This window comes from Cryptotermes secundus, unplaced genomic scaffold, assembly GCF_002891405.2.
Source record: "Cryptotermes secundus unplaced genomic scaffold, Csec_1.0 scaffold515, whole genome shotgun sequence".
NCBI lineage: Eukaryota > Metazoa > Arthropoda > Insecta > Blattodea > Kalotermitidae > Cryptotermes > Cryptotermes secundus.
This window is the reverse complement of record NW_019731273.1, coordinates 79,588-95,079: the sequence shown is the minus strand read 5'-3', so window position 1 is coordinate 95,079 and position 15,492 is coordinate 79,588. Positions and strand designations below refer to the sequence as shown.

At 39.6% G+C, this 15,492-nt stretch overlaps 1 protein-coding gene across 2 annotated transcripts in view; it reads left to right on the top strand.

Moving 5' to 3' along the window:
- Positions 1-15,492, top strand: part of LOC111866829 (DNA topoisomerase 3-alpha) — a 130,916-nt gene that overhangs the window by 76,028 nt on the left and 39,396 nt on the right. For both annotated transcript variants that reach the window (XM_023856126.2, XM_023856124.2), the window contains 3 exons: positions 1,564-1,781; positions 8,659-8,830; positions 12,143-12,316. In XM_023856126.2, coding sequence (XP_023711894.1) covers positions 1,564-1,781; positions 8,659-8,830; positions 12,143-12,316 — 564 coding nt within the window. The remainder of the gene's footprint in view (positions 1-1,563; positions 1,782-8,658; positions 8,831-12,142; positions 12,317-15,492) is intronic.

Here is a 15,492-nt window from a genome sequence, read left to right as displayed (position 1 = left end):
CGAGTCAACAGCGGTGACATCACCAAGGGATACCGCAGTTGCTAGGCAGCAGTAAACAACTCCGGACAGCGTTGCTGGTGCCTATTACGTGGCTGTTTTCTGTGTTGTCCAGAACGAGGCTACATACGGAGCAGCGAAGACTATTCACAGTTAGTTCTGAGTTCGTTCCGAGCAAGCCTACGAGTCAGTCACAGCTCTCAAGTGAACGAGTTAGTTCTCAAGTTCTTGAGTTACGAATTTACGAGATATTTCCAGTATTGAAGTTCTCGAGCTACGAGTTAAGAGTCAGCCAGCTAGTCTAGCATTTGCAGTGTAGTAATTGTAATACTGCATATAGCAGTAATTGTGAATCTGTGAATTGTGTGATTGTATTAGCGAGTGTGACATAAAATTCGCTATACCCAATATGCATGAAGTTATTTGTCACGTTATATACACCGAATACGTGACAATATTATACATATAGAAGTGTAAAGTGCAACAGGATGCTTAAATATAATACTCTAATATATTATTTGGCGACTGCAGTTTAGCACAAAATTTCACATTCACTGTCTGTTCCATTCCATTTTCACGTCTGGACAAAGTTGATGACACCAATAATCTAATGAGTTACTGTTCAACAAATATGGACTGCAGCTTATTCAGACTTTCCATGTAAGCTCTGTCTTTTTGCATCACCTAACATTGCCAGTTTGCCCAGTGCAAAATTAAAAATTAGTCTCGGAACTTATTTCCCTGATCTTGTGTTGTGCTTGTATGTGTTCAGGGCCCCATAGATATGTGCAGCACAATGGTAAAACAGCATGCCGTTTATCTCTCCAAGCAACAGCCACCCTCAAAATACCTTTTTGAATTGTTAGTTGTTTATATTTATGTGGTTAATGCATGATTATGCATCATGACTTTCCAGATTTCCTCACAGCTGTTTTCCTTATATAATTTTCATCTGTGTTACTGTAGAGTAGCAGTCATCTGTCTTTATTCATTTTTCCTCTCCTATATGTGTCTCTGTATTTGTAATTTTTTATTTGCTTTCATGTTGTAAAAGAATGTAATATGACCAATGTTGAACGTGTCGTGTAGTGCATATTGGTAAAGAATGTATGCCATTTTCTGTAGCCATGTCTTTGGCATACAGCAGAACCTTTGTCATTAGTTGGTAACAGTGTTGTGTTGTGTTGCCACTCTTCCAGTATTTACATTTATTCTCATTTTCAGAGCACTTTTTTTTTTTTGTTTTCTCTTGGCTTTCAAGATCTGCCATGGGACTATTTTTACCCCAGACATTGAAAAATTGTGATCTAAATCTACATGCATGGTTTCTCAGATTCACTTTCTTTTCCAGAGTTCTCTGTCTTCAAAATCAATTAACATAACATGTCAGTATGCGCTCATGAGCAATCCTAACTATGACAAAAGTTAGGTACATAATTAGATCAGAGTTCTCAAGCTTCAAGCCAAATCTTAATTCTCCTCTGGTTTAAGCTGCTTGTACAGCTAAATTATGTGTATTTTGTGTTCATACCTTTTTTGTTATTGAGTTAATAAGTTTCTTTCCAGGTACACAAGCTGACAGTGGATTGGGAAGCCTGGATCATAGTAATGGGTCCAGAAACTGCAGTAGTTCTGTCTCATCTGTTACTCCCTTGCAAACCAGACAGCTGGGAAGTGATACTATGAGGAGACATGGACATGGAAGGGGCAGTACTCATGGAACTGGCAGCGTTTATGGAGGAGCAACACCAGCTTGGAACATAAATTCTTCACAGCATAATGAGGTAGTATAGCATTGTCTCTGTCAGTGAATATGGCTGCAAAGGTAATATGTGAACACACTGCATTTACCCAAATTGAAGATCCTTGCCCCCAAGAATCATGTCTGCACATAAGAGATTTTATATAGGATCTGTGAATTTCATGCAGTTACTACAAGCAAACGTAAAAGATAATAAATTGTTAAAAATGTGTTTTGCATTGCATTTTTTTAATGAGTCTCTGTCTTCATGATTTTGAAGTCACTAGCCTTTATTCAGTTCCATCAGTCACGCTCAGTCATCTTTTTAATTTTCACTATATTAAAATGTCCTGTCTTTCTCACAATTACTGTCTTTACCATTCCCAGCTTCATCGCTTTGTCATAATGTCTCTTCATGAGGAATTACCGTTTTTTGGTTTACAGCTTTGGTGATACTGCAGGCAAGCTCATATCTCATGGTGCCTGACCTTGAAATATCTGTATGTCATACTGCTTCAGGCAAGCTACACCTTTCTTGCTTGCTATGCTTTTGATACACTATGACATGAATGTTAGCCTATACATCTTAAAAATGTTAACCCACCAAAAAGGAAACATATATAAAAACAATGATGTATATATGTTTGGCCCTATGAAAAAGAAAATATAATTAAAACCTTGTCTTCAGTTCCAGTAATTGTGGTATGTACTGTCCACAATTTTTGGCCTGGCCATTCTCAACAAAATGAGCAGTAGATTTGGCCAAGTCCACTTACTGAGATAAGGTTTGTAGGATGTGTATGGGTTAGTTAAACAAAAGCTCACTTGGATAGACTTGAAAGGATTCTGACGATGGTGTATACTGTACTTCTTTTGGCTTATTTTGGACTTCACCCATCGTCCGGTATATAAAAAAGACAAAAAACCACAACGTTTCGGAGACTGGATCTGTCTCCGTCTTCAGGTGTATAGGGAAGGTTTAACCTACTCAGTTGGGCCCCTTAGAAAGAGCTAGTCTCAATCACTGGATCACTCACTTTCCCTCTGACAGTGCAGCTGCTACAACTGCCCCAATACATCTTGCCATATTTCTCTTCATTCACAGCTCAGAGGCTAGGTGAAAAGATATGGCCTTCACCTGTGTACTTTTCTATGACTGCAAGGGAGCATAGTGTTTCAGGACCCCAGAGGAGCTTTCACACTAGAAAAATAGTGCAATAAACACTTCTCAGCTGGCACTAAGGCTTGTAGTTTTGTGTTGATCCAATGACTGATTTTCTCATCCTTTTCTTACAATAAGTTTAATACTCCATATTTATAAATAAATCCAATGAAGGGGTAAATATATAAACATGTACTGTTATTATGCGATCTGGAGCGTTTGTGGGGGCTAATGTTAAACCCTCAGCATGGTGGCACCTAAAGCCCTAGTTACTGTTGAACTTTGGGAAGATTTTCTGTATGGGGATTTAAATTTCTGCTCAGTGGTGCTAAATTTTTTTAGATGGGCATAACTTCCCAAATAATTAGGGAATTTTAATGAAACTTTAAAGAATATTCATTATACACTGAAGCTTTTTATAAATTGAACAGATTTCACCTTAATAGTTGAGCTTGGTGTGGTAGGTCTTGAGGCAGCCCTCAACACACAGACAGACCTCACAATCAGGACACAAAACACTGTCTCCTTCCCCTTGTTGTTCTTATATCACACAACACACCTCTTTGTTGGTTTTGACTTCCTTGCAGTTGGAGGAATCTTCTCTAGGAAATGTTTTTCAAGAAGTCTAGCCATTGTGTTGTTCATGGAATGTCGCCGTGGCACTTTCCTTTTAACATCAACAAGTAGAGCTCTCAGTTCTGAACTTCAAATGATCAATTCATATCCCTTGTGAATTTGCTTTGCAGGTAACAGTGGAGTTGAGAATTATGGTATAGAGTGTTTGAAAATTGTGATGCACCGTTTATTCATCTTTTTTCTTTATAGAAGGTACGTGGTCTGGCAGTATAATTTGCGGACTCATCACAGGAAGAGTGCTACATACCTCATTGCTGAATATCATTGTGATCGTCTTCAGAGTACTCCCCTTGGGAAACTATGCACTGATGCCAGTGCCTAGTCAACCCTTCAAAACAATTTTGGAACTAATTTTGTGGAATGGCCTTCAGAGCTGCCGTCGTATTACTCCTGATATCATCAATGTCATCAAAATGCCTTCCTTTTCAGTATTTCCTTTATCTTCATGAACAGAAAAAGTTGTTGGGGGCACTTGCACTAACATCTCTCTGATTTCGCTTCCACTCATGATATGGTGAGATCATAGTAACATTCTTTTGTCACACCATTTCAGCACAGATACGGGGCCAGAATGCTGAGCTATAATTTCCCCTTTCCTCAGTTTCTTCTCAATCACTATTTTTGGAATGTCTACCCTATTCAGGCACAGAGTTCCAAACAGTTTTCAAGAATATTTATTTAATAGCCACCCACCCTACAAAGAAGTTGTTGAATCTTGCGCACCATCACTGTATTCAGTCTCACATACTTCTGTCGCAATTGCTCATGAATGGATAAATCTTCAATTACACTAGAATTGTCTGAATCAAACGGTTTTCACTGTCAGTCAGTTTCTTGCAGAATTTTCTCAACATCATCACCTGACAAATGCACTCTATTTCTTGACACCGTGACACAGCAGACTGTTATGTAATATAATTCTGCCTACTGTCTAAGCAAGAGAAGCACAATGAATGCATTCTGTCATCCTGTTTATGTCATACATTATTTGAAAGCATGCATTGTTAGAACTATCGAAGTCAAAACAATAATACAAGGAGCGTTCCATATATAATGCCTCCTATTTTTTAATGAAAACTACAACAGATACAGAAAGCATAATAACACATTTAAATAGAGCAAGATTTCAGCTACTTAACAGTTATTTTTCCACATAATCACCACCATTCGTTATGCACTTTGCCAGCGATGAACAAGAGCCTGTATGCTATGCCCGTAAAAGTCTGCAGCAGCAGAGGCTAGCCACTTTCTTACAGCTGCAATGACAGCATCATTGTCTGGAAAATGTTGCCCACATAGTCCGTCTTTCATAGGCCCAAAGAGATGGAAGTCTGAAGGTGCTAAACCGGGGCTATAAGGTGGATGTGGTAGGACAGACCAGCCAAACTTTGCAATGTGCGCAATGGTCATCAAATTGGTATGGGATCTAGCGTTATCATGTTGCAAGCAAAAGGTTGTCTGCTTCTGTGGCCTGAATCGAGAAATGCGGACTTTCAGCTTAATCAGCATTGTCTTGTAGCGTTCAGAATTGACAGTCTCACCAGGCTCCAGGAAATCCAACAAAATCACACCCCACCTATCCCAAAAGACCGTGCACATCACTTTCCCTGCCGATGGCTGTGTCTTGAACTTCTTTTTTCTTGGGGAATCCCGGATGTCGCCACTCCATGGACTGTCTTTTGGATTCCGGCTCGTAGTGGTGACACCACGTCTTACCTCCGGTGACGATGCTGTCCAGAAATTGTCACCTTCAGCCTCAAACTGGTGCAACAGGTCCTGACAGACTTCCATTCGATGAGTTTTGTGGTCCTGTGTAAGCATCCGCAGGACCCACCTGGAACAAACTTGGCGATAATCCAGCTTCCCCAACATGGTTTCCAATGCATTACAGCCGATATTAAGCCGTGCACACAGCTTTCTGGTCATTATTCGCCGATCTGTATGGATGAGCTGATTGAGGTGCTGTTCATTGTGAGGAGTAGCAACTGAGCAGGAATGCCCAGGGCGTGGCTTGTCGTGCACTTCACTTTCACCACTGTTGAAACGCATTACCCACCACCTCACTGTGCTGACATCCACTGTATCATCTCCGTACACCTCTAGCAAGCGTTGATGGATGTCAATGGGTGCAATTTGTTCCACAGTGAAAAATTCAATAACACATCTCTGTTTCGTATGCACTTCTATGTCAGACGCCATTTTGGTAGACTGCTCTGCTCTAGCTGTCTGTCACACGACAACCAAACTAACAGTACATTGGCGGGAAGGTTCAACCTATACTACAACACCACCAACATCCAGCTCAGATGTTACATATTAACACAAAAATATAGGAGGCATTATATACGGAACGCCCTTCATACTTCATGCACATTTGATAGAGGCAACCACAAATCAGACTGCGCACATGCTTCCAAGATCAATGTCACCTTGTAAAACAATAGTAAAAATTGATCAGATAAGTAAATAATATTGTCACGTGTCTTGAGTTCGAATCTCGTTGCTCACGTGTGTAAGTCCAAATCCCACTTCTGACACCAGTTGTCACGTATCTTGAGTTTGAATCTCGTTGGTCACATGTGTAAGTCCAAATCCCACTTCTGACACCAATGTAACATGTTTCGTTACTGAATACGCCGTAGAGATCGTTAATTGGTTTATTTAACAACCTACAAATCACGGCTACAATTAATTATAACACAGTTGCGGGTTTCACACTTTACAAACCCTACAACCAAATCTCTTCACACTAATAACGCAGGAGCTATACAAATCTCCCGCACACTCCAAATATAACTGTACTACAGCACTCACTAAGTCTCGAAAGCACACAATAAGTCTTCCGCTCGCTGACTTCTTAGTTATCGCACACTGTCACATAAAATCTTGTAACCACGCGTTCGGGTCTTCTTATCGCGACTGCTGCTATATGTCAACTCGACTCGCAGGCTGCTACCTTGAGAACTGTGGATGACACACTGACTCGTAGGCTTGCTCGGAACTAACTGTGAATAGCCTTTGCTGCTCCTTATGTAGCCTCGTTCCAGACCATTGTCGTCTGGTGCGGTGTTGCTAGCAACGCTGTCCAGAGTTGTTGACTACTGCCTAGCAACCGCGATATCCCTTGGTGACGTCACCGCTGTTGACTCGCGTTGCATAGCTACCAGATTGCGGGGACTCGGCTAACTTCGGCTCTGCTTGGCACGTCACCGCTGGGGGGGGGATGTTGACCTGCTTATTACCATTGCGCAACACGTCACAATATATATATAATTTAAAAAGCCTGCAATGTCATTTGCAGAACTACTGAAGTTAAAATTGTGCTGCTTTAGGCATATTCAACAGAGAAATCCACTAAAAGGAGTATGCACAAAGTAAAGATTGATCAATTACATCGTAGTTATATGGAGAAAACAACAGTAAAACTCAAGCTAGCAAGTCAGTAATACATATTGCATTGAAACTGGCAGCTTCATCTACAATGCTGCTGATGGCAAAATGTAATAGATTCGTATTGTGGCATGTATTGCTGTTACTAGGCAACAACTGTGAAAGAAGCAACTATACAATAGCTGTTGCTAAATAACATGTTTGCAAACATGCATGCTCTCATGGCAACAGTTGCACACCAATAATGGAATGGTGTTTTCTGTGTGGTCTGGGTTGAGATTTTATAAGCAGGAGAATTAGTGAGAGTCAGTTGAGTTGGTTGGTGAGTGACTGAGTTAGTAAGTTAGTTAGAGAACTGCTGAGGTTCAGATTGGGCTTGGGCACCAAATGCGGCTTGAAACCAAGATAGACTGGCCAACTGACTGTCAGTCCTAACATAACTCTGACTTTGACTTTGATTTTGCGTTTTTGTGAGTCAGTCAGTCAGTCAGTCAGTCAGTGAGGAGTTAGTGAAGTCAATTATTGAGTTAGTTAGAGAACTACTGGGGTTCAGTCACTGTAAGCTGTAGTTGCGAGAAGCTGGTAGCTGAGGCTGGGGATGGTTTGGAAACCCAGAGGAAGGGAAATGTCCACCATTGGAAGCCGGTACAAAGCAACAGCTAGCGATGACGATTGTGGACACTAGTTTGTGTGTGTGTGATATTGAATAATGAAATGTAGACACGCACTGTATCAAAGTGTCCAATAAATCTGATGATGAATCCAAAACCCCGTCTATAGTCACTCAATTGCATGACAATATATATTCGATAGATAGAAGAAAATGCCAGACAGCACAGTATACAAGCACAGCTCGCCACTCCACAGCAGATGGTGGTGATGTCATGACATGCAGCGCTCGACACTCCGTGCTGAGGGGTTAATAACATCATCACAAGTTATCAGCTGTGTCAGTTGATTGAAAGTTACTGACATTTCTAAGACTATCTCTGTTAGCATGATTGAAACAGTATGAGCCTGTGGGGGCTATTGGGTGGTGTCATAAATTTGCTGGCCTTGGTCTTGTCTCCACAAAGGTGTGTCTGGATACTGCCTTATCATATTAATGTTTAGGAGGTGACATTTGAACTCCCAGTATACTAGCTGCTGGCCTGGGTTTTTAAATGCCCTTAAATATCTGAGATGCAGTGTATCAGAAAATCAGTTCTGTTTACTGCATTTTTAAAGATATAAGCACTAGATAAAAACTGGATTGTTAAGAATTAACTAATTTTCCCATTTAACACTGGTGAGTTCACAGTGTATTAAAGGTATTCATAAAAATGTTTTTATTACACCCACAGTAATGGCTTTAACCACAGTTGTTACCTAATTTTTATACCCTTATGCTGTAAACTGTGAACAGGTTGCCAGTTAAACTCACCTAGGATATGCTTTCCATTGCTACAAGTTGTACCACTCATTACCATGTTCTCCTAATTTAAAAAATCAAATAAAATGCTTATGACAGAATCCATTGAAGTGATTCCTCAGACTAAGTAGCAAAATGAAAAGAGAAGTGGCATAAATTGTTGGCATTTAACATTGGTTTGAGAGCAATACCATTTCATTTATTAGAGTATGGTTTAAATCTGTAGCTGCTTTTATTTTGTGCTTCATGCAATTTTCCTGAAATCTGTCTTTGGGAGGTCGCATTTAGTATATTTTTATCGTAGATCTCTCTCACTTTAAGGTTTCAGTTCAGACCTATAACTGGAACAGTGGAAGTAGAGCATCTGCTGGATCAGGGGCTATCAGAACACCAGGTGTATTGGAGAATGGCAACCAGCATGATAATGCAATTGTATGCAACTGCAACGTGGATGCTCTTCTCTTGACTGTGAGAAAAGAGGGGCCTAATAAAGGTTGGTTTAACCCTTCAATTTAAATCCCTACTGGTTATACACTGTAGGAGTATGTAGCAAGATTTTTCTCATTTCTGTGCATTTCAGAAACTAGGCAGAACAGAATTATATGAAATTTTCAGATGTTGAGAAGATATTTACTGCAGCATAGTTACCACATTTTCTCATGTACCACAGGCATCCCAGTCACACACAGGGAGTGTATCTTGCAGGCAGATTTTTATTTTCAAATAAATATCTTGACATTCAGACATCAATAATGGATCCTTTGCAATAGTGATTAATGCCTGTAGTAATGTATATCATATACTCTTTTCAGTTCTAGAGCCATTCCAGCAGTATAGAGGTGTAGCCGTGCGTGTCATTAAGTAGGTTACAAATGTATACAGAATGTAAAACATGTGATATTTGAACCTGGAAAAAACATTTATTTCTCAACATATCCTCCGCCAACATTGATAACCTCCCATTTCTTTACCTGTGCATCGGCACCTGCTGCAAAGAAGTCTTTTGAATGTTGGCTCAGCCACTTCCATGCCTCCATTTCAACTTCCTAGTCATCAGCAAAACGTTTGCTGCCAAGGTGGTTTTTTAGCGGACTAAACAAGTGGAAGTCACTAGGGGCCAAGTCCAGGCTGTAAGGCGGATATTCAAAAAGTTCCCACTGCAGTTCTTGAATTCCCTTCTGGGTTACTCAGGCTGTATGGGGTCAGGCATTGTCATGATGAAGCAGTACGCCCCTTGCCAGTTGGCCTGAACGTTTTCTGCAAACCGCATCCCAAAACTTCAACAGAACTCACAGTACGATGCACAATTCACATTTTCACCACACTTCTGAAAATGCCAAAACACACTAAGCATAACATTCCCAGCAGATAGTGTAACATTTAACTTTTTGTTGAAAGGTTAACTGGGATGTTTCAATTGCGATGAAGTATCTTTGGTTTTGGTTGATAGTGATGCACCCACAGTTCATCACCAGTAACAGTCTTATTATGCATATCTTCTCCTTCATCTGCATGCCATAAGAGATGTCGCAAGGACAGGCTCATTCGGTTCATTTTTTCTTGATCCTTCAGTTCTCTGGACACCTGCCATGCACACACTTCCCGAAACTTCAGTATGCTGTATTCTAAACCATGGGAACACACTAGTGCAGTTGCTATGCTATCTATCGTTATCCTCCTGTCAGCTCGAATGAACTCTTCCACCCACTGCACAGTTACTTCTGTCACAATCAGACAGGTAAAGCTGGTTGGGCATCATTTGCAACTTTCAAATGTCTTTGAGAAAATTTCTCTACCCAGTTTTGAACTGTTTTACGCTACACACACTTCCAACCATAAACATGCAACCTTTCTTTAATAATATCCTCTGCCTTGAGTCCTTTTGCCCACAGAAAATGCACAACAGAATGCTGCTCTTCGGTAATACACTCCTCAAGCATGGTCAGTGTTTTGACTACTGAAACCAGCCTCTGAATATGCACATGCGCATCTGCTACCTTGACTGTCATGAAGCTGGACTGTGCTGCTTACCTAGTGATACGCACAGGAAACCTATTACATCCACTACAGCTGTTTTACTTCCATTTGTGACCTATTTGCTGACTTACCCTCATATTAATGCCCATGTTGGCATGGCAGTCAGCTGACTCTGCCTCAGAAATGTAAGAAGTAACCACGTTTAATTATGCAAATTATTGCACATGTGCTAAATTGAGTAAGAAATGGAATTGTTAAATCATGAATGGGAAACTAAACATAATACCTGAGATGGTAGTGTTTTCTCATTTTGCACATATGTTAAATTTTAAGTCATGATTCTCAAGACTACCACTGAGTAAGGGAACTATGAACTACTGATCTTTGTAATTCAGAAGCCACTTTACTGACTTCATCACCAGACAGTCTATTATGAAAGGTGTTAGGATAGTATACTGTATTTGTATTTTTTTGTTTATGCTTCATACTATCATAATAAGTATTTTTTTTCCCAGGAATATTTGCTGTAAATTTGTACCAGAACTTGAAAGAACTCTTGAAGCACATAATATGATTTCACTGTAAACATTTTATATATTCCCATAAACAATCATCAGGACAGCGAAATATATTAGATTTGTCATTGTCAAAATCTTTCCAGTCGAAAATGTGGGATTGTGGTCTTGTTTTATCCCTTTGTGTATGTGAATTTCTTATAATATCAGTGTGTTTCGCTAATTGTTGTATTCATAATTAAATGCTCTGAATATAATGTCAAAACTCCAGATGCAGGACTTACCACAAAAAAAATGAATTTTAATAGAACTGTAAGAATTGTGAACTTTTCTCCATTGCCAGTCACTGCTGTGTTCCAATCTTCAGAGCCTCTTTGTTCTTGTAGTGTCTCCAACATTCCTAAATTCCCTTATTTTCTGAGTTTGTCACAGAAGAGATGCTATGATGAGAATCAGAAACCTATCTCATATTTGCACACTTCTTTATCACCAGATCATTCCAGATTTTCCAGTATCACTTGTTTCTATGGCCCAAGATTTACTAGGCAGCACAATATTGAAGTCTCCTAAGCAGCTGGCTTGGAGATAATAGAACATTCCTTGTAGCACTTGTGTGAATATTCAAATGAGAAAACAGTCTTATACTGTACTGCAGTGTGTCAAGGTGTAATGCTAATTCCTCTGAGAGATAGCAAGGCAATTATTATTTTTCTATGAGCTTGCAGTCAAATGCATGCTCATGTTGCCGCCAATAGGGCTGTTTGAATGTTGTAACTGTATATATATAGACATCCAACTTGCAAGAGTTGGTTAATCACTACAACCACACCAGGTCTTGTGAATTTCTGGAGTCAGAGAGGCAGGTTCTAGCAACATCCCTTCTTCCAGTCAACGCTTTCTGCCTCATATCTCTCCTTAAACACCCCTCATAGAATTGGTACATGTAGAAGCCTGGCATCAATTTGTTTTAAGGAAGAAACTTCTGTTAACACAGCTTATCAGGAACAGAAATGAATAGACTTTCCCATTAGGTTCCAATAACTAACTGGGAACAGGTGTGTTTTGTAGAAGCAGTGGTTTACTGTGTTGCAGATTTGTCTCACATTCTTCACCTTGTGCGGAAATGAGCACTAGAGGCCCCTAGCTAATAGATATCACATGATCTTAGATGTGTCAAGTGTTGTAAAGTCAGAATTTTATATTCAGACATCACACACACCCACATAAAGTCAGAACTTTTGGCTCTTGGCACTTTTAAGGTGCAAGTACATGTACAGAAGTACTTTGAACAACTCTTCATATGCATGTCTCAGGTCGCCAGTTCTACAAATGTGGGAAACCCCAGGGACAAGGCTGTAACTACTTCATGTGGGTAGATGATGAAAACAATCCATCTCTCCTCGGCCCAGGATTTGACAACGGTGGCAGCAGTACTAATACAGCAACCGCCAGCAACACTTTCTCACGCCCTTCATGGGGAATGCATGGTTAGTACCAGATGCATCCAGCTGCTGTCACATACTTGTCAGGCAAATTTGATATGGAAGAATGTTTAGTATTAGTCTTCTCTGCCTGATCCTTTATTAAATTTTGATATATTGAAGTCTGTATGAATGCAAGCAAACTCTTCCATTACCCCTTATTGTGCCCTGAAATTCAAGGTGAATCTGAATGTCAATAGCTCTCATTACTACCATATTTACCTTATCATGATGGCCGTCTTTTTGATGGCAAATTTTGGGATAAAACTGTATATTTTATTACATATCCAGATTTAGTTCTTAGTACAGTTCTTGCATGACTTCTTTTCCAGCCTCATTACAGTGATGCAGTTTGGGTCTTCAGAATTATTTTCTGATGAAAGTTGCATTAGTAATTGTCTCCCCTTCTGTAATACTGCATGTTGACCACAGAATGTTTTCTATGTTTCTGGACATTATCCATCATCCTGTTTTTATTTAAAAACACAACGTTTCAGGGACTGGATTCTGTCTCCATCTTCAGAAAAGAACTTAGTCCCTGTCTCCTGAAGACAGAGAGAGAATCCACTTTCTGAAACATGTTTTTTAATAAAAATGGGGCAGTGAATAATGTCCAGAAACACAGAATTTGTATTAATGTACCATTGTCACAAACCTTTAAATCTTATTTACATTGGTTTAAAGTTGACACATTATGTGGGATGAAATGAAGCACAATTCCACTTTATTCCATATGGCCCTACAGTCTGTGTAACGAATGCAAATCAGTCAACTGTAAACCCATTAGCCGTGTACTTCTGTGATCATGGCACATGATTCATTAAATTTGTATAGTGGTCATAGTTGCCATAAACACTTCTACAGATTAAAATGAATAATATGTTTTACATTGATATCTTCAGTGTTAGCACTAATAATGTTCTAAGTATTCATAATGTTGTATTTTAGTGTCCTGTTGCACTGATTTTCGTCCATTATATGTTTGCCGTGTCTGTCTTGTAGTGCACTCAATTTCACCTGTTATTTCACAACATGTTTCGGCAACATAGTGCCATCATCGGGTGCTCCATTTACGCTAATCTGTTGTATTGCTTTGCCATTATGTCATTGTAAAATTATTTTAAATATTCATCAATTATAATAAATTTTTATGCACTAAAATCTTTTTAAGATATTCATCTTATTTGTCCCAATTTAAACCCACGCATGGTTCCTCCACTATGGGAGTCGTTCCACACCCACACCCAAAAAGGAAACACATCACGAGACATGATATACACGGAGTATAAGAGGAACGACTCCCATAGTGAGGAACCATGCGCGGGTTTGAATTGGGACAAATAAGATGAATATCTTAACAAGATTTTAGTGTATAAAAATGTATTATAAATGACGAATATTTTTAAATACTTTTTAAATAATTTTACAATGACATAATGGCAAGCAATGCAGTAGATTAGCATAAATGGAGCACCTGATGATGGCACTATGTTGCCGAAACATGTTGTGGAATAACAGGTGAAATTGAGTGCACTACAAGACGGACACAGCATACATACCATGGACGATGTTCTAAGTAATCACCACAATAGTAATTACTGTGTCATCTGGCAACTGTGACACCTTGAAACTCATGTATACATAGAGTATTGTGACATGATGCTTAAAATTCAGTGCCTTGGAATTTGAAAAATGTAGCAGAAGCATCCATTGCTAGGCAACATCAAGGACCAGTCATGACACCCACATATGTGTACTGTGACAAATCCCAACAACCATGTGTGCTCACAGCAGTTTGCAGCAAAGCAATGTATAGATAGCCTGCAAGCTAACACAGGGAGTCCCCATTATCAGAGCTTGAATCCTGGCAACTTGTCTGTGATGACAGAGTTAACAGATAGAAGTGATGAAATGGATTATTAAATGATAGTGCAAACTTGTGTACTCTCTGATTATTTGTAAATAAAATGGTTCAGCATCCAATAAATCCAGCTACCAAACCAAACAGTGTGTTTAGTCAGTGTCATGTGACAGCAATACAGTGTAACTTTGATATAATGATAGTTTACAAATTTATAAATATACTCATTCTAAGTGGTATGCCTATTAACCCAAAATGATTTAAATATACAGGGAGATCAAGAAGTCGCGCACGTCACACTAAGCAATTATAGTTTGCTGGTTTAATGCGCAAACTACAAGACATACAGCACTTACTGTTAATGTTTATAACCTTACATCTTCGAAATGTAAAATCAAATCATGTCTTTACAACAAATGCTCGAAATGGCTTCCCTGTTCAGCAATTCATGTGTGAGCTCTTTTTACCATGTTTGAGGCCACTTTGTGGAGCAAACCGGTGCTGATAATCACCGTCGTAATGTTCCTCTTGAGGTCATCCAGTGTATGCAGATTGTTTTTATAGACAATTCCTTTCAGACACCCCCAAAGGAAAAAATCTGCGGGTGACAAATTGGGTGAACGTGGGCGTCATGGTCCTTTCGAAATGAGACGGTCACTGAAAAATTCACACAAGAACTGCATGGTTTCATTAGATGTGTGACATGTGGCACCGTCTTGCTGCAACCAACACTCACGTTCATCAACTTCAAGAAGCGCATTAAACTGTGTAATGTCGTCTTGGTACACTGGACTGTTCACTGTTGTTTCAGAGAAAATTGGGCCCACTATTCAACGATGTGATACAGCACACCAGACTCCAATTTTCTGACAGTGCAAGGACTTTTCATGTACGAGGGTAATTCCAAAAGTAAGGTCTCCTATGTTTGAAAATATAAAATAAACATTTATTTTCAATTTTGGATACATCAGTTGAATCTTGAACATGTACTCATTTCTCTACATAATCGCCATTTCGGTCAATGCATTTTTGTAGGCGCAGTGGCAGTTTTTGTATGCCCATGTCATACCAGTTCACCTCCATGCTGTTCAGGAAATTTTGAACCTCAGCTTTCACCTCATTGTCGTTGTTGAAACGCTTACCAGACAAATGTTCTTTCAACTTTGGAAAGAGATGGTAGTCACTGGGCGCCAAGTCCGAACTATAGGGTGGATGGGTGATGATGTTCCATCCAAACTGTTGCAGTTGAGCGACGGTTTGTCGGGCAGCATGGGGGCGAGCGTTATTGTGGAGAATGCCCTTGCTCAACATCCCTCTTCTC